At 46.1% G+C, this 24,339-nt stretch overlaps 1 protein-coding gene across 1 annotated transcript in view; it reads right to left on the bottom strand.

Annotated features, from left to right (window-relative positions):
• LOC124711506 (fatty acyl-CoA reductase 1-like) overlaps positions 1-22,717 on the bottom strand; it is a 239,946-nt gene extending 217,229 nt beyond the window's left edge. The window contains exon 1 of the mRNA XM_047241619.1: positions 22,301-22,717. Within this exon, the coding sequence (XP_047097575.1) occupies positions 22,301-22,717 (417 nt within the window). The remainder of the gene's footprint in view (positions 1-22,300) is intronic.
• Positions 22,718-24,339: the final 1,622 nt, after the last annotated feature.

Raw genomic sequence — 24,339 nt, 5'->3', positions numbered from 1 at the left:
TAGAGCCTGAGAAATCAGTACCCAGAACAACCACCTCTGGCAGTAATAACGGCTTTGATAAGCCTGGACATTCAGTCAAACAGAGCTTGGATGGCGTGTACAGGTACAGCTGCCCATGCAGCTTCAACACGATTCCACAGTTCATCAAGAGTAGTGACTGGCGTTTTGTAACGAGCCAGGTGCTCGCCCACCATTGACCAGACGTTTTCAATTGGTGAGAGATCTGGAGAATGTGCTGGCCAGGGTAGCAGTCGAACATTTTCTGTATCCAGAAAGGCCCGTACAGGACCTGCAACATGCGGTCGTGCATTATCCTGCTGAAATGTAGGGTTTCGCAGGGATCGAATGAAGGGTAGAGCCACGGGTCGTAACACATCTGAAATGTAACGTCCACTGTTCAAACTGCCGTCAATTCGAACAAGAGGTGACCGAGACGTGTCACCAATGGCAGCCCATACCATCACGCCTGGTGATATGCCAGTATGGGGATGACGAATACACGCTTCCAATGTGCGTTCACCGCGATGTCGCCAAACACGGATGCGACCATCATGATGCTGTAAACAGAACCTGGATTCATCCGAAAAAGTGACGTTTTGCCATTCGTGCACCCAGGTTCGTCGTTGAATACACCATCGCAGGCGCTCCTGTCTGTGATGCAGCGTCAAGGGTAACCGCAGCCACGGTCTCCGAGCTGATAGTCCGTGCTGCTCCAAACGTCGTCGAACTCTTCGTGCATATGGTTGTTGTCTTGCAAACGTCCCCATCTGTTGACCTAGGGCTGCACGATCCGTTACAGCCATGCGGATAAGATGCCTGTCATCTCGACTGCTAGTGATACGAGGCCGTTGGGATTCAGCTCGGCGTTCCGTATTACCCTGCTGAACCCACCGATTCCATATTATGCTAACAGTCATTGGATCTCGACCAACGCGAGCAGCAATGTCGCGATACCATAAACCGCAATCGCGATAGGCTACAAGGCGACCTGTATCAAAATCGGAAACGTGATGGTACGCATTTCTCCTCCTTACACGAGGCATCACAACAACGTTTCACCAGGCAACGCCGGTCAACTGCTGTTTGTGTATGAGAAATCGGTTGGAAACTCTCCTCATGTCAGCACGTTGTAGGTGTCGCCACCGGCGCCAACCTTGTGTGAACGCTCTCAAAAGCTAATCATTTACATATCACAGCATCATCTTCCTGTCGGTTAAATTTCGCGTCTGTAGCACGTCATCTTCGTGGTGTAGCAATTTTATTGGCCAGTAGTGTACTTCATCTGTACACATTTTACAATAGAACTGGAGCGATGCTGAAAAAAGTTAAAAATATAAAAAAACGAACAGAGAAACGAGAAGTGAACAAGCCGAAGGAAATCTGATGGGAACATACATAACAAAGAAAAACACTTAGCATCACAAAAATTAAATTAACCAACACCTTGCCGACGGAAAACAAGATTCCACACGCTGGCGAAGAGGTCTCGATATCGAGGCATCCGCAAGCATGTCTAATAGGCCGTGATCACGTACTGCATGAAGTTCATGCGACCTTCTCCCTCGCCTTCTACAACACATTGAACGAAGTGTCCCAGCAACCTCATAACGGTATGGGTTTTCGGCCATGGAAAGAAGGAAGAATCAGGGCGCAATATATGTCCGTAGTGTATGCAGTCTCAGAAGATCGAGTAAGGAAGGCCAATTGTGTCCTAATCCAATACCAGTTTGCCATATGACCTCCACAAGTAAAGCGATGTCGTGTCATACCTGTAGACGTACAACTAGTACGTAATTCCGTGCCGCTAAGCCCAATACGGAAAAGTCGCTCGTTCGTTGGAATCAAGTTATTTACTGCCTCATACCACGAGGACGCTACGCGCATCGGCAAAATCGGGAGCTTTATATTGAACCAAACTTTCGACCAGGTCGTTTTCGACGATTCTGTTTCGACGAGATTCGGGCAAGGGGCTGCTTCCCAACAACTCTTTAGGAATTTCGTGGTGAGGACGGGTCTCTTTAAAACCGCAAGATAGAAGTCACGAATGTGTTTTAACTTATAATTTACGTGACCAACCAGCAGGACGAACACAGAGAAATAAACGAGACGTAAATGTGGGGGTTTCTTGAGCCATCGTCACAACAGTACGCCGCACATATAGCATCTGCGTCTCCCTTCCTGAATCAGTGAGTCCCAACCCCTCCAAAGGAACGACGCTTTGTGGCCGCCTCATACCGCAAGCGAAATATATGTCTCTTCCATAAGAGACGACCAGACAATTGTTGTATTTTCTTCGCTGTCATCGAGGGTGGCGGATAACCTTGGGCCACGTAACAAGCTTTGCATTGGACATATGTATCCAGTATTCGGACTTTCTGGAGGAGAGTAAGAGAACGCCTTTCTTGTTCTAGTATCGCTCCCGTAACAGACTTCCAGTTGAGCGTCGCCATTTTGAGTGGACAACGGTCAATGATGATACCGGGAGACGTATGCTGATCCACTGCAGTAGCCCATGGAACAACCGCGTCATCAAAACCTCGCAAAGTAAGAAGCCTGCACTTACCTTCATTATGCAGTCCACCTGAATTTCGACAAAAATCATCGATTACAGCCTTCATTCGAGGTATCACCGCAGGATTGCGAGGTAGAACTGTCACGTCATCCGAGTATGCACGAACAGCTACAGTCCCGCCGGAAAGCGTCCAACCTGTCAGCCAGGATGCTAGCATCCGAAGTAGGGGCTCCAAAGACAACACAAAGAGTCATTGACAGCGGGCTTCCTTGAGACACTCCCCTACGGATATTTATCGGAGGTGGCAGTTGGCCATTCACAACCACCGAAGCTGAAATACCCGTAAACAGATTTGAGAGCACTCGCCTTGGGTCAACAGTAAAACCAAATGCCTCCAGAATCCGAAGCAAAAAGTCGTGATTAACAAGATCAAATGCCTTATCAGAATCTAGGAAAGCAAGGGCACGAGGGACGGACGTTACAGAAGCAACCGAAACCACATCACGACACTCGACTATAGGAGTAAGAATCGTACGACCAGGTACGCAGCTCTGATGTTTTGCAACAATCGTCTCCATCAGAGCCAAAATCCTACTATTAACTGCCCTCGCCACAAAGTTTAACAAAGTAGTTGGGTGAAAGCTATCAGGGGGCAACCGGTCCAGGGCGTTTCGGGATTAAAACAATTTTTCCCACTTTGAACGATGTCGGCACTGCTCTACCCTGTAACACTTCATTCAAAATGGACGTAAAGGGAGCACCCAACAACGGTCAAAAGCGCACTTAAAATTCTTTGGGAAGTCCATCCAGACCTGGGGACTTTTGAGAAGGTGATCCCACAATAAAATCGTTAAGGCTTTCGTGGCCACTTGTTGACAATATGCCCATTGGCTTCTGTCTCGGGTTCTTCGGCCGACGTTCATCTAATGATTTTACTGACGTTTCGCCAGCACGAGTGGCTGGCATTGTCAAAGCTCCATCCTCCATTTCCGGTGGTGAACTGGAGCCGAGATCGCGGCCGCAGACTATATGTACCTGGCGCGCCAACGTCCGAGGGCTTCTCCGCGGTCATTTCCGGTGCGGTTCTCCTCTCGCTACCTGCGACGGTCGTTCGCTGCAGTACGGGAAGCCAGGATCCGTTTACCTTAAGGCTTTCCTCTTTCTTGTTGAAACTGTTCGTGTGTTTTTGTACATCTACAGCTTCTCTGAACAAGCGCGTGTGATAGTGCTCCTCTACAGCCAGAACTTCCGTGTCGGCGAATTTTATTACATGGTCGGTCTCACTCAGTGCGTGCTCTGCCACGGCCGATTTCTCCACCTGCCCCAACCTGCAATGTCGCTTGTGCTCTTTGATCCTGGCGTTAACTGATCGTCCAGTCATTCGGACATAAACTTTTTCGCATGTGCATGGTATACGGTATATTCCCGACATTGAAAGTGGGTCCCTTTTCTCCTTCGCCGATCTAAGACACTCTTTGACCTTCCTTGTCAGTTTGAAAATCGTCTTTACGCCATGTTTGCGCAATATACGGCCGATTCTGTACGTCACTCTGGGAATCTATGGCAGAAAGGCCGTTCCCGACATTTCTTTTTCTGATTCCTTACTTCGCCGAGTGTTTGGCTCTGTTACCCTTCTAATATAATTTGTGGAGTACCCATTGCTCCTCAGGACAGTTTCCAGGTGTTGCATTTCTCGTTTGCGGTGTTGCGGCTTACATTCTTGTCCTGCTCTCGTTACAAGCGTACTAATAGTGCCTCTTTTCTGGCTCGGGTGGTGGTTTGACAGTTTGTGCAGGTATCGGTCCGTGTTTGTCGGTTTTCGATACACGCTGTGTCCCAGGTTTTCGCCGTCCCTTGTGACCAGCACATCTAGAAATGGCACTTTCTTGTCCTTTTCTACTTCCATGGTAAATGTTATGTTGGCATGGAGGCTGTTCAAGTGTCTTAGGAAGTCACCGAGCTGTTCTTCACCATGGCTCCACACCACGAAAGTATCATCGACGTACCTGTACCACACCTTAGGTTTGCAAGTCGCCGTGTCCAGTGCCTGTGCTTCGAATTGTTCCATGAAGAAGTTGGCCACCACTGGAGTAAGAGGACTGCCCATGGCGACGCCTTCCAGCTGTTCGTAGAAATCTCCAGTCCACGTGAAATAGCTCGTGGTGAGACATGCCTGGAAGAGCTTTTTGATGTATTGCGGGAAAATGAAGCCGATGTGCTCCAGAGCGCCACTGAGTGCCACTTTCGTAAACAACGAAACAACATCAAAGCTGACCACGATGTCGTTTGCTGCAAGGTTCAGTTTCTTCAGCTTCTGAATGAAATATCCTGAGTCCTTTATGCATGTGTCGGTCTTCCCCACGTGTGGCTGGAGCAGAGAGGCCAAGTGTTTTGCCAGTTTATACGTCGGTGCGCCAGGGACATATTGTCTGCGGCTGCGAGCTCGGCTACAGTTCACCACCGGCAATGGAGGGTGAAGTTTTGACAATGCCAGCCACTCGTACTGGCGAAACGTCAGTGAAACCATTAGATGAATGTCGGCCGAAGAATCCCAGACAGAACCCAATAGGCAGTTTGTCATTCCACAATAAGTTTCTAAACTTCCTCAGGCTGAAAGGCAGCTGAAGCGCTGCATTATGTTCAGCTGTAATTGTCGTATCCAAGATGCTGACAAGTGGGTCGTAACAGGTTTCAGTGGACTCATCGATGTCTTAGATGTCTACATAGTGCTGGTGTAAGATGCGCACTATATGAGCTTGCGCCATTACGGCACGTCCATCATTTGTCGTGAGAGAATGAATACAAGCGCGTCGGCGACGGGTGTGATGTCGAAGCAAATGACATAAGGAAGCCACTTCTTGCGTCACCAATGAACGCGGTTTCGATCGAATTTTCAAACCTTCCATTAGCATTCTCTTAAAGGTCACCAATTTTGCCTTTACACGCCAACCATCCGCAATTCGCAGAGGGGCGTGACCCGAAGCAGCATAAAGTTCACGCAGGATGGAATAGTAATATTCGTAAGTTCTCCGAAAGTATCGCGCTGTGGCAGCATAGAAAACTATCAAAGTTTGCCAGAGCCTCGGTTTTGCTAGCTGTGTCCACCAGTCAAGAGTATTTCCCAGTGGACCGTAGAGTACGCTCCCACACGACTCGCATCACGTCATCGAAAGAGGGGTTCAGCTAGGTGAGCGACGTTTAACATCGACGGCGGGCGAAACAATTTGACTGGTTGCCGGTCAAGATTGAGATTTGTGGTCAGAGCACAGTGATCCGTAAAGGAAGCTGGGATGACTTCAACATTAAGAATACTATCGCTCAGGCAGTCTGATAAGTAAAACCTATCTAATCTGCTACTAGAAGTCACAGTAAAGTGGGTAAATTTAACTAACGTCGAGTATTTACATATCCAGACGTTTTAGTAGTAAGGAGCGGACCTATTCACGTAATTCAGGAGAGAAATTAAAATTTGGAGATTGATCAGCAGAACGCAATAGACAGTTAAAATTACCACCCAGAAGAATACGCGGAGGACTCTTAGGCAACAGATAAACACTTTCCTCTTTGTAAAAATGCGAACGATCTACTGTGCGGACAGTGCCAGAACAGGCATATAAAAGAACGAAGGTAAGATTAAAAAGTCGACAAATTATGCCCCTGCCAGAATCCAACATTTCCACCTCAGCAATAGGAATGCCTTCGCGAAAGAATAAGGCGGTCCCCGCAGAATATGTGGGTGTAACATTAAAGATCACACGAAAACCAGGTAAGGAGAAATTCCTAAATAACACCTACCGTAAGAACACTATGTCCGCACATGAATCATAAATTAACTGACGCAGCGAAGCTGACATTTATATATTTAATACAGTAGTTCGTTTTTGCAGCGTTTAAGACCTCTTTATTTTTGAATCATGAATGGTTGATTTCTCTGTTTCAGCGCACATAAATCTGGGAGGATACACAAATGTGAAATAGTTTTCCTAAGCCTTTTGTGACACGCTTGATTGTAGCCCTCGCCGTATTTCCACATACAACGTTCGTAGCTGAACGTGGATCTAGATCCCAAGTTGGTTCAAGGGGGAATAAAACTTGATTCTCGTCGCACAGGCGTAAGTTACAGTGTAGAGCTACGCAGCCTGCTCCGAGACGCCTGATTGGCAGTGTTTGCATCGTGCTCTCACATTCTAGGACATTTCTCGAATTTTTTCAAGCAGGTTTCAACGTCAACATTAACAAACGCTGTATCACTGTAATTGTCTTCTGAAGAGCCACGAAAGCAGTTATAAAAAGTATACTGTTCCATTTGAAAGAACAACAGTTACTTCAGTATCTCAGTTGATACCAGCGGAAAAACATTCACCAAGCAAAAAGATACGTGTCCCTCGACGCTCTAGCATTTACTGAAAACCGCGTTTTGATATGTGCAACTGTTGACCAAACATAAGGGGAATTATGTCTTACGTGCCTCGCCATGTATATAGATAATAATTTGTTTAAAAATAAATAAACCAGCATTCTTGCGCAGATGTGCTCACGTTAAATGAAAGTAGATTGTTGTTAAATATTGTTTAAACGATTACTTATATCTGCTTGTTAAAATCATCTTTTGACACAATTTTCAGGAATACCGTCATCTAACACGTGCGATTCACCACTTTTAAATTATATTGGTTTTTAATATCGACTGTAATCATAATTAAATGAAGTTATCGGCAAATATAGTAAAATATTCCTTAAATACTACACAAGAGGACAAGACATGCATTCAGTTGCCGTGTTATTGTGGAGGATGTGATCTGCCAAATAATTGCAGAATGAAAAAGATATCGAAAAGCAATAAATCAAACTATCAAATAGATATAGATATCTAGCTTACACGGATGATAGCTGTGGTGCTATGATGTCATCCGAGACATTGTTTGCTGAAATCGCAAGAAGCGTTTAAAGCTTATGAATTGTAAAGTTCAGCGTGAAAATATTCAGTCACTGCCACTTTTCCAGGTTTTAAGATATTGAAAATAATATTGCTTCATTGGGCACACCTCATTTTTCTGAGACTGCAGGTGTATTCAGATTTGCTTCTTTATGTAACTTGAACCGTCAATTACGGCGGATCACAAACAACCACTCAAGTACACATGTTATTCGAAAAACGTTATCGTGGAAGTAGGGGCGAGGAGGTACTGGTGAAAAAGACATTGATAAGCTTTTTATTCTGAAAGGCTTACTCCTCAATATATTTTTAAGTCTGGCATTTCTTTTAAAAAATAATTTCAAAAAAATTTCAAGTAGCTTGAAAATTTTCATTATGAAAAGGAGATTACCGGGTAGGACATTGACAACTTGCCAATAATGAGATTTTAATATATATATATATATATATATATATATATATATATATATATATATATATATATGACAACAGTTAAAGAACTCAAAAATAGCTCTACGTAAAGTATATTGCAAGGTTTGATGTTAACAATAAGACTTTAAATTTTTTATATCAAAAAGAGAACAATAAAAAAAAACTTTAGCTAGCTTGTGCTAAGCAAAAGTAGTTGTCTCTCGCCAGTTACATAACTTACATTTGTTACAAGATACATGTGAATAAGCCAGCACATAAACCTCCACATTAAAGGCAGTTCCCAAAAAAAAAAAAAAAAAAAAAAAAAAAAAAAAAAAAAAAAAAAAAAAAAAAAAAAAAAAAAAAAAATTAATAATAAAACAAAACAAAAATTCCTTAGCTCGGTGAGGGAGTGGCACGTGTAAAGGGGCTCAAATCACAATAGTCGGAATAGTTGTTGGTGGTCTACAGGGCCACAGCAGATCAGCCCCATAACTTCTATTACAAGCCACTATCTCCCCGAGGTACCCAAAACCAGAAGATGTAGCAAGGGCGGTGCCTGCACAGACTCCGAACCACAGGGACACGCGACACCGACCCTAAATCACCGAATCGAGGCCTGAATGAAACGGCCCGGCCAAGAAGCCATTACCACATTCCCGCGGACAGGCAAACGAAAACTGTGGTGGGAAGACCCCAACAAAACCACTGGTTAAGAAACCCACACACTTCACTTTAACTTGAAAGCCATAAAACTCTGTTACATAAAAAAAGTACTCTACTTCTCACTCTCCACCCCAGCGCCGGGAACTCGTTGCACTCCCTTATGCTCACCAGAACCAACCGCTGCCAGTGGTTTCAACGGCCGATAAGAAGACATACGGTCCCACGCGCTGACCTCCTGCACCACGGCTTCTAAGCTTCATAAGCCACGTACATGCGGGTAAGGCAGACTCAGCCCCTGACAGCCGAGAGGTCGGCCAAAGCACGTGGCGAGCAGTTGACCTCTCTCGGTCACCGCCCAGTACGTACTCCTCGATCGTCACGTGACCCTACACTTGCTCCACCTCCTGCCAGAGGGCGGTAGCGATCCAAACAGCGCGACAAACCGAAAGCGTCACCGCAGACACTATAGTTCAATTCTTTTATGTTGGCGGCTCGCGCTTGCCCGCCCAGACGCGGGAGATTGCTGCGTTGCCAGTTGCAAACGACGCACGCGGCAAGAGAAGCAGCGCCATAGTATACTATAGTTCGCAAACTTACGTTTAGGGGGGAGCGCGCAGTTTATGAAGTAAAGCCACCACGGCTGCATTAACCTTTTCGCTACTACATAGACGTGCTCCTCGCATTCCGCGCTGTGAGCGGTTTTGTCATCACTGCACTGCTCGCCTGTGCAGACACATGGTGTTCCGACTGCTTTGACACACTTATCATTCGATTTCACAAAAACGATTTGGCCCTAAAATCAGAAAAACCGAAAACTTATGATGATTATAATGAAGAGACAAAGCACTAGAAATTACATTCAAACGAATAAAATTCATGAAGTAAGGCATTTCAATATTTTTTAAAATAAAGAATATATTAATCACCATACAAGGTTTGAACTCGGGACCTTTCACTTAGCAGCCCGACACCTTAACCATTACGCTAACGCAGCTTAATATTCAAGAGGATTCCTGGAGGACTCTAAAAATCACGAAAAATACCGACAAACACTGTTAGTATGACTATGAATTACTCACGTTTCATCGAAGTACAACAGGAAATAAACAATTACCACTGTTCTTTATTGCGAGAAAGCGGTTTGTGAGAATGATACAAACACCTTTCCTTGCTATCGCCTGAATTCCCAGGAGGCTTATTGCTTGTTTGGTTTAATTAATTATGAAGCACTTGGTATAAAGAAAGTCTATCAAGACATTACTCTTGTTCAATTACTTTATTTATGACTGAACGTTTGTAAAACTGAAGACACTCGTCCGTGCTCTGCACTGCTGTCGAGCTCTGGCAACGTAGTTCTCTTTTCATTGGCCGACTGTGTTTTGTGACGTCAGATGCGCAGAACGAACCTAAACTCGGCCGCAGTCGTAAATGACGCGCACTATAGACGCGAAGCGAAAGCACTCCGCCTGTCGCACTTTTCGAAGAGCCGGACACAACTACGGCTCGTAACTGTGACTTTTTTATGGAATTTCTAAGAGCTGTAAGCAGCCATGTTTCAGAGTGCCGCCATTTGTGGTACACCTCTTGCACTCTGCCCACGAGAGGAGCCGCCGTCCAAACGCTCCCCGCCCTGGGGGTCGCCCTTTTACGGCCACGTGCTTCTCGGCTCTGTACACGGGCTGACCGGTAGCCAGCACTTCGTCCGTACCAGCCGTGCCGCGCCGCGCCTGCTGGCGCTCAGCCACGCAGACAGATTCACCTTACCTTATCCCGCCGCGCGGTCTGAGGCGCCTTGTCACGGTCCGCGCGGCTCCCTCCGTCGGAGGTTCTAGTCCTCCCTCGGGCATGGGTGTATGTGTTGTCCACAGCGTAAGTTAAAGTTACACTAAGTAGTGCGTAAGCTTTGGGCCCGATGACCTTCGCAGTTTGGTCCCATAAGACCTTACCACAAATTCTTACCTCTTCTCAGTTGTACGCGGCCGTATAACTCGCCTACATATGCACATCACACATCAGATACGGGCCATGGTACAACAGACGCCAGAATGGTGCATAAGTCACTGCTAGTTACATCTACTACTCTGTAGTTGACACTTAGGTGCACGGCAGAGGGTTCGTCGAACCACCTTCACACTGTTTCTCTACCGTTCCACTCTCGAGCAGCTCGCGGGAAGAACGAACACTTAAATATCTGCGTGTGACCTCTGATTTCTCATATTTCATTACGTCGACTATTTTTCCTTATGTAGGTGGACCTCAACAAAACAGTTTAACATTCGGAGGAGAAAGATGGCGATTGAAATTTCGTGAAAAAATGTCGCATTCATTTTAGTGAGTGCCACACCATCTCGCGTATCAAATGGTTCAAATGGCTCTAAGCACTATGGGGCTTAACATCTGTGGTCATCAGTCCCCTAGAACTTAGAGCTACTTAAACCTAACTAACCTAAGGACATCACACACATCCATGCCTGAGGCAGGACTCGAACCTACGATCGTAGCGGTCACGCGGTTTCAGACCGAGGCGCCTAGAACCGCACGGCCACACCGGCTGGCTACCCAAGGACATCACACACATCCATGTCCGAGGTAGGATTCGAACCTGCGACCGTAGCAGCAGCGCGGTTCCTGACTGAAGCGCCTAGAACCGCTCGGCCACAGCGGCCGGCACGCGTTTCATATCTGTGACATTCAGTCCCCTGTTTCACGATAGTACAAAACGAGCTGCCCTTCTTTGAAATTTTTCTGTGTCCTCCACCAGTCCTATCAGGTAAGGATCCCACATTGCACAGCAGTACTCTAACAGAGGACGGACAAGCGTGGTGAAGTCAGTCTTTTTAGTAGACCTGTTGCATCTTCTAAGTGTGCTGCCAATAAAATGCAACCCTTGGTTGTAAAGTGACTATAATTTCGCACCTTACAAGCACTCATCTACATACTTTGCCGTGATCTGCAACCAGAATTAGGTATCATTTGGTAGGTTGTACATCGTATATATGAATATGTAAAGAAGTCTGACATTGTCACGTATGCCTTGTAAATAATTGTTAACGCTTTTGCATGAAAGGTGATGGAGTGTCTTTATTATCAAAACTGCGTAATCAATGATTGCCCATACCACTAGAGGTTGGAACGCCAGTGGAGATTAAACGGCAGGTGGAACTCAAAAAGCCCGCACAGCTTTGTTGGTCCTGCTTGACCCAGGAAGTGCCAAGACGGACAGTCGGAAAACCTGGGCGCGGAAGCTCAATACACCGGTGGCTGGCCGGTGTTGTAGCTAGGCCAGGTCTATACTTCGGAGACTATGAAAATCTTGGACCCACGTCAGAGGAACGAGGAAGCGTCACCTCGGAAATCACGTAGGCTGGGTTACTTCCAAGGATTTTACTCAGAAGCGTACCATTGTATGAGTATAGGTCAAACTTTCCGCGCTGGCCGATAAAAGACTAAAATATTGTTGGTCGGCGTTCGGAACAATCTGTAGAGAGCGAGAATATTCCGTGGTTTTGAGGATATGACTTGCCTTCTGCAGTTACGAGGGAGCCTAGCCGAGCTTGCTGGGGAGCCAGCGATGGAGAGAAGAAGTCTTCCGTTTTGAGCGCCCGTGTCTGACAGTCGCTCAGTATCAGCTTTGTTGGCACAGACGGACTTGCTGTCTTTGCTCTCAGGAGAGTTCACAGTTAGAACGGTTAGGCACTGTACTGTTTGCGAACTTATACGATTCTGGACTTCGCCTCCGGGTTGGAAGTCGTCGTTGAGTACGCAGCGTTCTGTGATTGAGAGCATTTCTTCTGCCTATACTTACGTTGAGACGTTCTTTGAACTCCGTCCTTGTGGCTGGGAGTTCGCGTTTCTCGCCAGTAGAACACAGAGAGGAGAAGACAGTATTGGAGTATATTAGTCAGAGGACCACCTTCTGTCGTCCTAGTGTTTCAAAGGGTTTTTATTTTGTGGCTGGAGTTCTTCCATCGCTGCAGACGAGCACAGGAATCATCACTGCGACGCACCGGCCGCAGTACATACGGTGATATCGCAAGTTGCTTCGGCTTATTAGAGCTATAAAAGCTAAACAGCTGTGATCACGTTAGTTTATTTCCACTGAGGTTCCACACCACCGTAGATCATCTAGTCTTCTAGTGTTTGATACGTAGATGATCTCAGTCATTTCGTGTCATTTATGTTAGATCGCGTGGCCATAAAAAGGGGCAGAGTTGGGCAATTGATCAGCAATTTTAGTTAGGAAATATAGACATTTCTAATAAAGGGTTGTTTTTTTAATCTACAATAAATACATAAGCAGGAGCAACGCTTATCATTCAGTAGTATTAGTTGCCTTAATCATTCATTTATGTTTAGGTTGTAATTTATAGAATTAAGAGATCCTAAGATCTGCCTCAGGGGGTAGTCAGACAGGGCGAAATCTTTATTTTAGCGTTCATTATTTTCCATTGCGCACATTCATCTTACACCCGCCTGGAGTAGCATCATGGAACATTATCTATGTGATCGATCTAATTTAAGTTCTTCGCAATTGTTGTACTAGCTATTTACTTTGAGTTATCGTGTGACCGAAATTAACGGATTCCTTTCATACCTCATGTAGAATCAATTGCCACTTTTCGTATCACACAGATACTGTATCTAAATAAATTTCAAACTGGTGTTTATCTTCAAATGACTTTACTAGACGCTAAATGACAGCATCATCTACAAACAGTCTAAGATCGTCTCCTAAATAGTTTATCTAGACTAGGAACAGCAGAGGGCCTATAACACTTCCTTGGGGAACGCCAGAATCACTTCCCTTTTATATGACGGCTTTTCGTCGATTTCTACGAACTGTGACCTCTCTCACAGGAGATCACAAAATCCAGTCGCACAACTGACACGATAGGCCATAGAAGTACATAACGCAATTTGATCACAAGCCACTTCTTACGAACGTTTTCGAAACCTTTCCGGAAATCTAAAAATATGGAATCAATTTGAGAGCCCTTGTCGATAGCGTACACTACTTCACGACAATGAACAGCTAGTTGTGTTACACAAGAACAACATTTTCTTAATCAGTACTGACTGTGTGCCAATAGACCGTTACCTACGAGGTAATTCGTAATGTTCGAACACAGAATATGTTCCAAAATCCCGCTGTAAATCGACGTCAGTGATACGGGTCCGTAGTCCGGTGGGTTACTCCTATGTCCTTCTCAAGTATTGGTGCGAGGTGTTCAGCTTTCCAGTCTTTGTGTAAGGAAGGTCTCTTGAATGAGGAGTTGTACAGGGTGGTTATAGTTAAACTTTCCCTATTTAACACGTTATAACAGTGAAACTAATTACCTTACGGAGACCAAACTTGGTAGCATTAATGTCAAGGGCATGGGGAAGAGAAATAATGCAGAATCAGCTCAACTGAAACACAATTAATGTGCCTCTACGGTTCATCACACCATTACATACCGGTACCATTACTGCTACAAAAAGGGCTCAATATGGCGCCCATCAGTGTCCAGAAGAGTCTGAAAGCGCAGGACTGCATTCTGCACAGCAGACCGAAGCATGTCCGTAGGTATGCTGACTACCTCTCTTGACATGCTGCGCTTCGGATCAGCACACGTGTCCTTCAGGTAGCCACACAACCAGAAATCGCAGTGAGTGAGATCAGGTAATCGTGCCGTCCAAGCATGTGGAAGTGATCGGCTGATAATTCGATCGTTTCCAAATGTGTTTCGGAGAGGCTGGTGAACTTCACGACCGACGTGCGCTGGGACCCCATCTTGTTGCATGAAAACTGTTGAGTTCAATGCGTCTCCCTCCTGCAGGGCGGGTACGAATGGCGAAGCATATCCCAGTAACACAGGCCAGTCACTGCACGTCTTTGGTCCCTGAGCGCCAACCTGTTCAAAAAAAGAATCGCCCAATGATGAGCGTAACCGTGAAGCCACACCATGCGGTGACACGTTCACCAAACCGAGGAACTTCATGCACAGTGGCTGGAGGTGAAGATCCCTGCAGTCGGCAATTCTGTGTGCTCACCTCACCCGTCAGAGAGAGATGAGCTTCGTCTGTCCATAGGATGGCCCAGGGCCAGCCCTCGTCAATTTCAATCCTTGTGAGAAAGTGGAGAGCGAACTCAACACGTCGTTGAGCGCCCTGTGGTGCAAGCTGCTGTACGGTATGGATCTTGTACGGATACCACTTGAGAATGGTTCGAAGCGCCTTCCGTACAGTGGACCACGGGATGTTCAACTGTCGTGACACAGCTCGCGCACTGCCCTGACGGTCGGGAACTGTGCGCAGCACTGTCTGCCATAGGAACAGCCATTTCGTGAACCATCTGTGGCGCATCCGGTCTTCGGCCTCGTCACGGAGCGACGTCCAGTTCTCCAGTTGATTCCAACTTCATCATCATGCTCTGCACAGGCGGTGGAGAAAGAGGACCCTTCTGTAACACTTTCAGCCGGCGATATTCTCTAAGTGCAGCTGCAGCATTACTGTTGTTTTGGTAATACAGCTTCACCAGTAATGCCCTGCTTCTTTGGTCCAAGCTCACGTTGACACGTCAACAAGTGCACTGCGACCGGTCAGGTGTGCAAGACTATGAATCACGATGACTGATCACGGCAACTGGTTGGCCATAGTTGGAATTGGATTGTGGCGCTGTGACGCATGGAAATCATGCATCCCCTACCCTGGACATTAATGCTACCAAGTTTGGTACCCGTACGGTAATTAGTTTCCGTGTTATAACGTGTTAAATAGGAAAGTTTAATTATAACCATCCGGTATATGATTGCTAGATATGGAGCTATTATATAAGCGTACTCTGAAAACAATCTAATTGGTATAGTATCAGGACCGGATGACTTACCTTTACTAACAGATTTTTTAAGCTGCTTTGCTGCACCAAGGATATCTATTTCTTTGTTACTCATGGTGACAGTTGTTCTTGGTTAGAATCCTAGAATATTTAATTCGTCAAGGAATTTCGGAAAACTGTGTTCAGTAATTCTCCTTTAGTGACACTATCAGGAACATCGCCATTGTCATGGCACGGTGAAGGTATTGATTGCGTCCTGCCACTGGTGTACTTTACATACAACCAGCATCCCCTTGGCTTTTCTGCCAGATTTTGAGGCAGTTTCGTTGTGTAAACCATTAACAGCATCTGGCACTGAACTTCGCGCTATATTTTGAACTTTTGTAAAACTTCGACAATCTTGGGGATTTTGATTTCCTTTTAAATCTGCCATGCTTTTTTTCGTTGCCTCTGCAACAGCGTTCTGACCCCTTTTGTGAACCATGGGGGGTCAGTATCATCTCCTATTGATTTATATGTAATCAACTCTCGTCGATACAATTTCTTTGGATTTTAAGTCACATCTATTCTACGGTTACATAGTTTGGAGGGAATGGAGACTGTCTCTTGGAAAAGCGTTATACGATTTTTATCTCCTTTCTTAAATAATATTTTGCAGTCATTTTTGATGGAATTGGATGTTACGGTATTCAGTCTCGCTACGAGTACCTTGTGGTCACTAATCCCTTCACCGGTCATGATGCTCCTTATTCGCTCGGCGTTGCTTGTTGCTAGGAGGTCAAGTGTGTTTTCGCAACCACTTACAGTTCGAGTGAGCTCCTGAAGTAACTGGTCTAAATAATGTTCCGAGCGCGCATGTAATACTATTTCCGAAGATGTTCTACACGTACCACCTGTTTTGAACAAGTATTTTGGCCAACATATTGAGTATATATTGAAGTGACCACCAACTATGGGTCGGGTACCTGTTTAAGATGATACTGAAGTTTTCTATGAACCTTTCAGCATCTACACACTCTGAATCGAAGGGTTTGGTAAAAAGGAACCAATTATTAATTCATTCCGGTTTTCAAGCGCAGTCTCTACCCGTAACAACTCACAGGATCTATTTGAATTTAGGTGCAAGAAAATTAGCCAGAGGAACGGTTAACGCTTTCGTCCCTCGCTAGCTGGGACAGGCAGGTCATCCAGAATGGCAACTTGCAATCAGATCAGTGACGCTTCGAATAATCTGTCAATTTCCACTGCCACGTGCCGTCATTAGAGAGTACACCTTCCGCTCCCTCGTTACTTCAGTTTTTGGCCTGTTATGAGTAACGTGTAGATTTTCGACTGAGCGACTGTAGTCTACCTGCCCAGTACTAACGTTCGTGTATCCAGACACTTTAGCCCCCTAATTCAGTTTCTTTTTACGGAACTCAGTCTGTGAGCTTCATTGTTAATATATTTGTCAGTCTTTACAGAAAATATACTGTCTGTGGTCGCTACTATTTGAGTTGAGCTGTGGTTCTCCTTCAGTCCCTCAGCTGTCAACTGTGATTGCGGAGACAAGGTTGAGTAACGCCTGTGGCACGAAATGAACTGTCAGGGAAGCTGGTGCTCGTTTCCAAGTGACGCAGCTGGGAACGCAGTTTCAGCTTTTCAGACTCTGAGGTGTCGGAAGTCTAAGTAGTTGACTCACAGACAATGTCTAAGAATTTATGATAACGCTTTAATCACTTTCATGTGTAGAGATCGTCTCTGTTAGTCTCCAAACGTAAAAAGGAGCGAAGCTGATCCAGTTAGGATATAGTGGAGATCACAAATGAGATCTGTACACTCGCTTTTGACAATGTTGACTGGAACTGGAATACTCTCAAGTTCTGAAGGTGCCAGGGGTAAAATACAGGGAACGAAAGGCTATTTATGATTTGTACAGAAATCAGAAGGGAGGTATCAGAGTTGAGAGGCACGAAAGGGAAGCAATTGCTGAAAAGCGAGTGAGACAGGGTTGTAGCCTATTCCCGGTGTTATTCAATCTGTACATTGACCAAGTGGTAAACGAAACAAAAAAAAAATTGAGTAGTAATTGAAATCCAGGGAGAAGAAATAAAAACCTTGAGGTTCGCCGATGACACTGTAATTATGTCAGAGACAGGAAACGACTTGGAAGAACACTTGAACCGAATGGGCATCAAGCAGATATAAAATGTAGACTGGCGATGGCAACGAAAGGCTTTTTGAAGAAGAGAAATTTATTAACATCGAGCATAGATTTAAGTGCCAGGAAGTCTTTTCTGAAAGTATTTGTATGAGTGCAGCCATGTATGGATGTAAAACATGGACGATAAACAGTTTAGACAAGAAGTGAATAGAAGCTTTTGAAAGGTGGTGCTACAGAAGAATGCTGAAGATTAGATGGGTAATCATTTAAATAATGAGGAGTTACTGAATATAATTGGGTAGAAGAGGAATTTGTGGCACAACTTGCCTCAGAATGTGTCCTACCAACCGATCCCTTCTTATAGTCATCAAGGGACCACCAATTTAGTGCTGGAGAAAAGTGTTGAGGGTAAACATCGTAGAGGGAGACCAATATTTGAATACACTATCAGATTCAGAAGGATGTAGGTTGCTGTGGTTACTCAGAGATGAAGAGGCTTGTACAGGATAGAGTAGAATGGAGAGCTGCATCAACTACTCTTTGCTGTGACGTTATTTCCGAACTCGCCATCTCCGTACTGTCGGAGGTTCGAGGCGCCACTGCTGCCTATTTAGCTGAAAACTCCTGAGTTGAGTCTGTTGTCGCGCGCAAGTGGACTGCGCTAGCGTAGAGAGGAGGGTGAGCACACGCGTCCTCAAGTACGATCGAGGAGTCGCGGTAAAGCCGCTACACACGCAACTGGTAGGTTAGCAGTGAGTGAGGGGTTCGTATTGTTAGCCAATACACAGAGTGTAATAATAGAAAGTGCATTTTTTTGCAAACATAGTCGTTTTCTAAAATCGAACAAAGCTTATTGACATTAACCAACTAAAAGTGGGGAAAATTAGAATGTCAGTGGTGTTCGTTGCAGGAGTCTAGAGCGACTCGTCTACGAGGTACCACATTTTGGAAAAGTTTCCACACCGAGACTTGTTTGCGCCATTCAGACTGCGTAGTTGCTACGTACGATGTTGTCATCTTTGCTTACACTGTGCTTGGGTGTTCGTTGAGTGCAGTGAGACTTGCTAGTCAGCTACTGTGTGACAGTCCAAGCAGTGGGTCGTGAGTGGATGCTGGGATTTACCAGTGCAGAAAAAGCCGACATGCTCATGGCGGATGGAGAGGTAGGAAGAATGCAGTTCGATCTTGTACGGTGTATGCTGCAAAATATCCCACCTCGGCAATTACTTATCAGTCTCTTCATCCAGTTACGTGAATGTGGTAGTGTAACACCAGGACAACGCAACAGGAGGAAACAAGCGACGACAGAAGACGGGGGAATTATTGATTTTCTTGCTGCTCTGGCAGTTGACCAGCACTTTAGCTCCCGCGTAATTGCACGAGGAAGGGACACGGGTCAGGAAAGTGTCATACGCGTTCTCCATCGATATAGATGTATCACCTCTCTCCATGAAGATCCATATGGAAACGAGCATTCTCTACATGGGCTTTACGTCAGGATACTGCAGATGTACCGTATATCTTGTTTATGATGAAGTCACGTTTAGCAATCACTGCCGGGTAAACCGCCAAAACATGCACTATTGGACTGTTGACAATCCGCGTTGGCTTCGTCAGATGGAAAGTCAGCATCCATGGAACGTAAGTCTGTGGGATAATGAACCATCAGGTCATAGGCCCGGTTTTCATAGACGGAGTACAGAACACCCAGGAGGACCGCAGCCTCCTAACAGACCGTCTTCCACGGATGCTAGAGGACGTTCTTTGAGGACTAGGAGTAACCTGTGGTACCAGCATGATGGCTGTTCAACCGATAGTTCACGAAGTGCCACAGTACGTCTACACGAATTGTTTCCATATCGTCGGATTGGACGTAGGGGACGTGTACCTTGGCTGGTCCGTTCCCCGGATTTCGCGCTTGCACACTTTCTTCTGTGGGGGAAGCTGAGAGACGCTATCTACGAGGACATACCAGCCACACCTGATGATGTGCGAGGACGTATTACTGCAGCCTGTTCGTGTATCTCCTCCGAAATGTTATAACGCGTGCAGTGGTCGTTCCATACCAGACAAAGCGTGTATTGCCATCGCCGGAGGTCATTTTGAAAAGAAACCGTGATGGTCAGAATACACACAACCAGTGTATACACTTGTGTCGTTTTTTAATGTGTGCTACCACAAGTCTTGTACAAGTGTCAACTTTAACTTTCCAGAGTACGATATCTCGTAAACGGCTCGCTCTAGACTCCTGTTAACAAACACCTCTGCCATCCTAGTTTACTCTACTTTTAGTTTGTTAATGATAACAGAAGATGTTCTATTTAAGAAAGAGTATGTTTCCACAAAAAAGACACTTTCTAAGCATTATTGCAATCTACGTATTGGCTAACAATACATGCCCCTGGTGGGTGGGTGTGTTTGTCCTTAGGATAATTTAGATTAAGTTCAAAATGGTTCAAATGGCTCTGAGCACTATGGGACTTAACATCTGAGGTCATCAGTCCCCTAGAACTTAGAACTACTTAAACTTAACTAACCTAAGGACATAACACACATCCATGCCCGAGGCAGGATTCGAACCTGCGAGCGTGGCAGCAGCGCGGTTCCGGACTGAAGCGCTTAGAACCGCTCGGCCACCGCGGCCGGCTTAGGTTAAGTAGTGTGTAAGCTTAGGGACTGATGACTTTAGCAGTTAAATCCCATAAGATTTCACACACACATGCCCCTGGTGATTTAGGTGATTTACTCTGTGTGCGTGTGTGTGTACTCTAAATACTACAGTGTCTCTGATAACAATACCAGGAAACAGGACACGAGGATGCTGTGTATTCACTAAATCTTGTTCATTATTACGATAAATATACAACAGTCTACGAAAACGTTACAGAAATTGAAGCCACAACTCGCTATTATCCCATAAACGTTAGTTGTCACGGCCAGCGGATGTATAAATAGCGCGCTTTTTGGACGCAGTGATGTAACTGTGAAGTTGCTGTGTGCCATGTTTTCATTTGAGGGGTCACGTATGTTGTCTGATGGTGGAGGTGTAATAAGCACGAATGCAGGCATTGTGTTTGCATTGGACGAACTTTGTTTTTCCTTGGAAGTTTGGTGTATAGCGCAGAACGTTTTCCTGTAATGGAGCTTATTTGCAATTTTGTATACTGCATCACGTAATTTTCGTCTTACACCGTCCACGCAAGACGCAGTGTCGTCGTAGGCCTTTTTCTGATCACAGCAATCCGTCACATTCGCCCTGTCAGTGCTACTTTGTAACTGCAAGATTGAGGACTGAGCTTGTGTACTGAGCCACGAGTCGTCTTACACTCCTGCTCGCTTCAGTACGAGGAGGAAACAAGAGCAGCCTCACCGTTCCCAGACACGTCATTCTCGCATACAACAGCGGCGAGACTGACGTAACAGCGGCGCCTTAATTTCTAATGTACGAGGGCAGTTCAATTAGTAATGCAACACTTTTTTTTTTTCTCGGCCAATTTTGGTTGAAAAAACCGGAAATTTCTTGTGGAATATTTTCAAACATTCCCGCTTCGTCTCGTATAGTTTCATTGACTTCCGACGGGTGGCAGCGCTGTACGGAGCTGTTAAAATGGCGTCTGTAACGGATGTGCGTTGCAAACAACGGGCAGTGATCGAGTTTCTTTTGGCGGAAAACCAGGGCATCTCAGATATTCATAGGCGCTTGCAGAATCTCTACGGTGATCTGGCAGTGGACAAAAGCACGGTGAGTCGTTGGGCAAAGCGTGTGTCATCATCGCCGCAAGGTCAAGCAAGACTGTCTGATCTCCCGCGTGCAGGCCGGCCGTGCACAGCTGTGACTCCTGCAATGGCGGAGCGTGCGAACACACTCGTTCGAGATGATCGACGGATCACCATCAAACAACTCAGTGCTCAACTTGACATCTCTGTTGGTAGTGCTGTCACAATTGTTCACCAGTTGGGATATTCAAAGGTTTGTTCCCGCTGGGTCCCTCGTTGTCTAACCGAACACCATAAAGAGCAAAGGAGAACCATCTGTGCGGAATTGCTTGCTCGTCATGTGGCTGAGGGTGACAATTTCTTGTCAAAGATTGTTACAGGCGATGAAATATGGGTTCATCACTTCGAACCTGAAACAAGACGGCAATCAATGGAGTGGCGCCACACCCACTCCCCTACCAAGAAAAAGTTTAAAGCCATACCCTCAGCCGGTAAAGTCATGGTTACAGTCTTCTGGGACGCTGAAGGGGTTATTCTGTTCGATGTCCTTCCCCATGGTCAAACGATCAACTCTGAAGTGTATTGTGCTACTCTTCAGAAATGGAAGAAACGACTTCAGCGTGTTCGTAGACACAAAAATCTGAACGAACTTCTCCTTCTTCATGACAACGCAAGACCTCACACAAGTCTTCGCACCCGAGAGGAGCTCACAAAACTTCAGTGGACTGTTCTTCGTCATGCACCCTACAGCCCCGATCTTGCACCGTCGGATTTCCATATGTTTGGCCCAATGAAGGACGCAATCCGTGGGAGGCACTACGCGGATGATGAAGAACTTATTGATGCAGTACGACGTTGGCTCCGACATCGACCAGTGGAATGGTACCGTGCAGGCATACAGGCCCTCATTTCAAGGTGGCGTAAGGCCGTAGCATTGAATGGAGATTACGTTGAAAAATAGTGTTGTGTAGCTAAAAGATCGGGGAATAACCTGGTGTATTTCAATGCTGAATAAAACAACCCCTGTTTCAGAAAAAAAATGTGTTGCATCACTTATTGAACTGCCCTCGTATGCAACCCTCAACACAAGACTCGTACTCTTCTCCGTTTCTGTTCTTCACCGAGCGACCGCTTGTTGTTCGATGTGAGCGCAGAAGCGGCGAGTACTTGGCAGGTGGCGGTAGCTTTCAGTCCTCGACATTTGTCGCTGCTGCTGCTGCTGCTGCTACTACCACCGCTACTTTTCGGATAATTACTGGCGATCCGCGAAGCGACTCCGCCCGGGCGGTAGGCGCGCGCAGACAATGCGCCGGCGGCTGCCGCGTGCCGAAGGTCAGGGGTCGCGGCCGCACAAAAGGCGCCGCTCGTTTGTGGGAAATTACGGCCGCGGCGCAGCACAGGGGGCCACTTCTGCCACAGGCGGGCCGCTCCCGGCGGAGAGAACGGCGCGCCTCGGGCGTACCCTCCCTCCGTGTCGCCGCAGCGTCGGCCTGTCTTTAGCGTCCCCGCCTCCATAGGCGCAGCTCACACACACACCTGTATTCCCCAAGCCAGCTGCTTCCGGGAGCACTAGTATTTGTAAACCACCCGGTTGTTGACAATAACTTCCGTATGCGTACCACTGCGGCAGGCACGGTAGTGTCAGATTCAGCTACCCTTTCTACACTAAAGCGCCAAAGAAACTGGTATAGGCATGCGTCATCAAACGCAGATATCATTTGACAAGCAGAATACGACGCTGCGGTCGGCAACGCCTCTACAACACAACAAGTGTCTGGCGAAATTGTTAGATCGGTTTCTGCTGCTGCAGTGGCAGGTGATCAAGATTTAAGTCAGTTTGAACGTGGTGTTACTGTCGGCACACGAGCGATGGGACACAGCATCTCCGAGGTACGACTATTTGACGAGTGTGCCGTGAATATCAGGAATCCGGTAAAACATCAAATCTCAGACTTCGCTGCGGTCAGAAAAAGAGCCTGCAGGAACGGGACCAACGACGACTAAAGAGAATCTTTCAACCCTTCCGCAAATTTCTGTAGATTCCAATGTTGGGCTATCAGCAAGTGTCAGCGTGCGAACCATTCAGCGAAACATCATCGATATGGGCTTTCGGAGCCGAAGGCCCACTCGCGTACCCTTGATGACTGCACGACGCAAACCTTTATGTCTCGCCTGGTCCCGTCAACATCGACATGGGATTCTTGGTGCCTGGAAACATGTTGCCTGGTCGGACGAGTCTTGTTTCAAAGTGTATCGAGCGGATGGACGCGTAAGGGAATGGAGACAACCTCATGAATTCTTGGATCCTGCATATCAGCAGGGGACTGTTCAAGCTGGTGGAGGCTCTGTAATGGTATGGGGCGTGTGCAGTCTGAGTGATGTGGGACGCTGATACATCTACGTAGAGACTCTGACAGGTGACAATTACCTAAGCATCCTGTCTGATCAGATGCATCCATTTACGCCCTTTGTGTATTCCGCCGGACTTGTGCAGTTCCAGCAGGACAATGCGGTACCCCATACGTCCTGAACTGCTACACAGTGGCTCCAGAAACACTCTTCTGAATTTGAACACTGCCATTGGCCACCAAACTCCCCGGACGTGAACTTTATTGAGCATATCTGCGATGTCTTGCAACGTGCTATTCAGAACAGATGTCCATCCCCTCGTACTCTTAAAGATTTATGGATAGCCCTGCAGGATTCACGGTGTCAATTTCCTCCAGCACTACTTCAGCAATTAGTCGAGTCCATGCCCTCACGTGTATCGAGGGCCCTACACGATATTACGCAGGTGTACTAATTTCTTTGACGCTTCAGTGTAATTCACTTACAGTAAAGTTACTACACATTCTGCTTTCAATGCACTATTATTTGAATAGCTTAAATTTTTCTTTTATGGGGACTGATTCTTGCGCGCAGTCTTTTCTTTTTTCATGTGAAGTAAGCGACCGCCCCAACCAACCTCAATCCGTCCGCTGTGGATCGTAACTAGGCCACTATTTTACCGACCGTCCAGGCCAAAGATACTAGGACGACGAACTCCACAGCGCCGCGCAGGTGCTATTTGTTGCCTGTTTCTAACATTAATTACTGTTAATCGTTTCTATCTCAATTTAATGCCCTAGATTTAATGT

This window comes from Schistocerca piceifrons, chromosome 8 (assembly GCF_021461385.2).
Source record: "Schistocerca piceifrons isolate TAMUIC-IGC-003096 chromosome 8, iqSchPice1.1, whole genome shotgun sequence".
NCBI lineage: Eukaryota > Metazoa > Arthropoda > Insecta > Orthoptera > Acrididae > Schistocerca > Schistocerca piceifrons.
The sequence above is the reverse complement of the archived record's forward strand: the minus strand, read 5'-3'. Positions and strand labels throughout refer to the sequence as shown.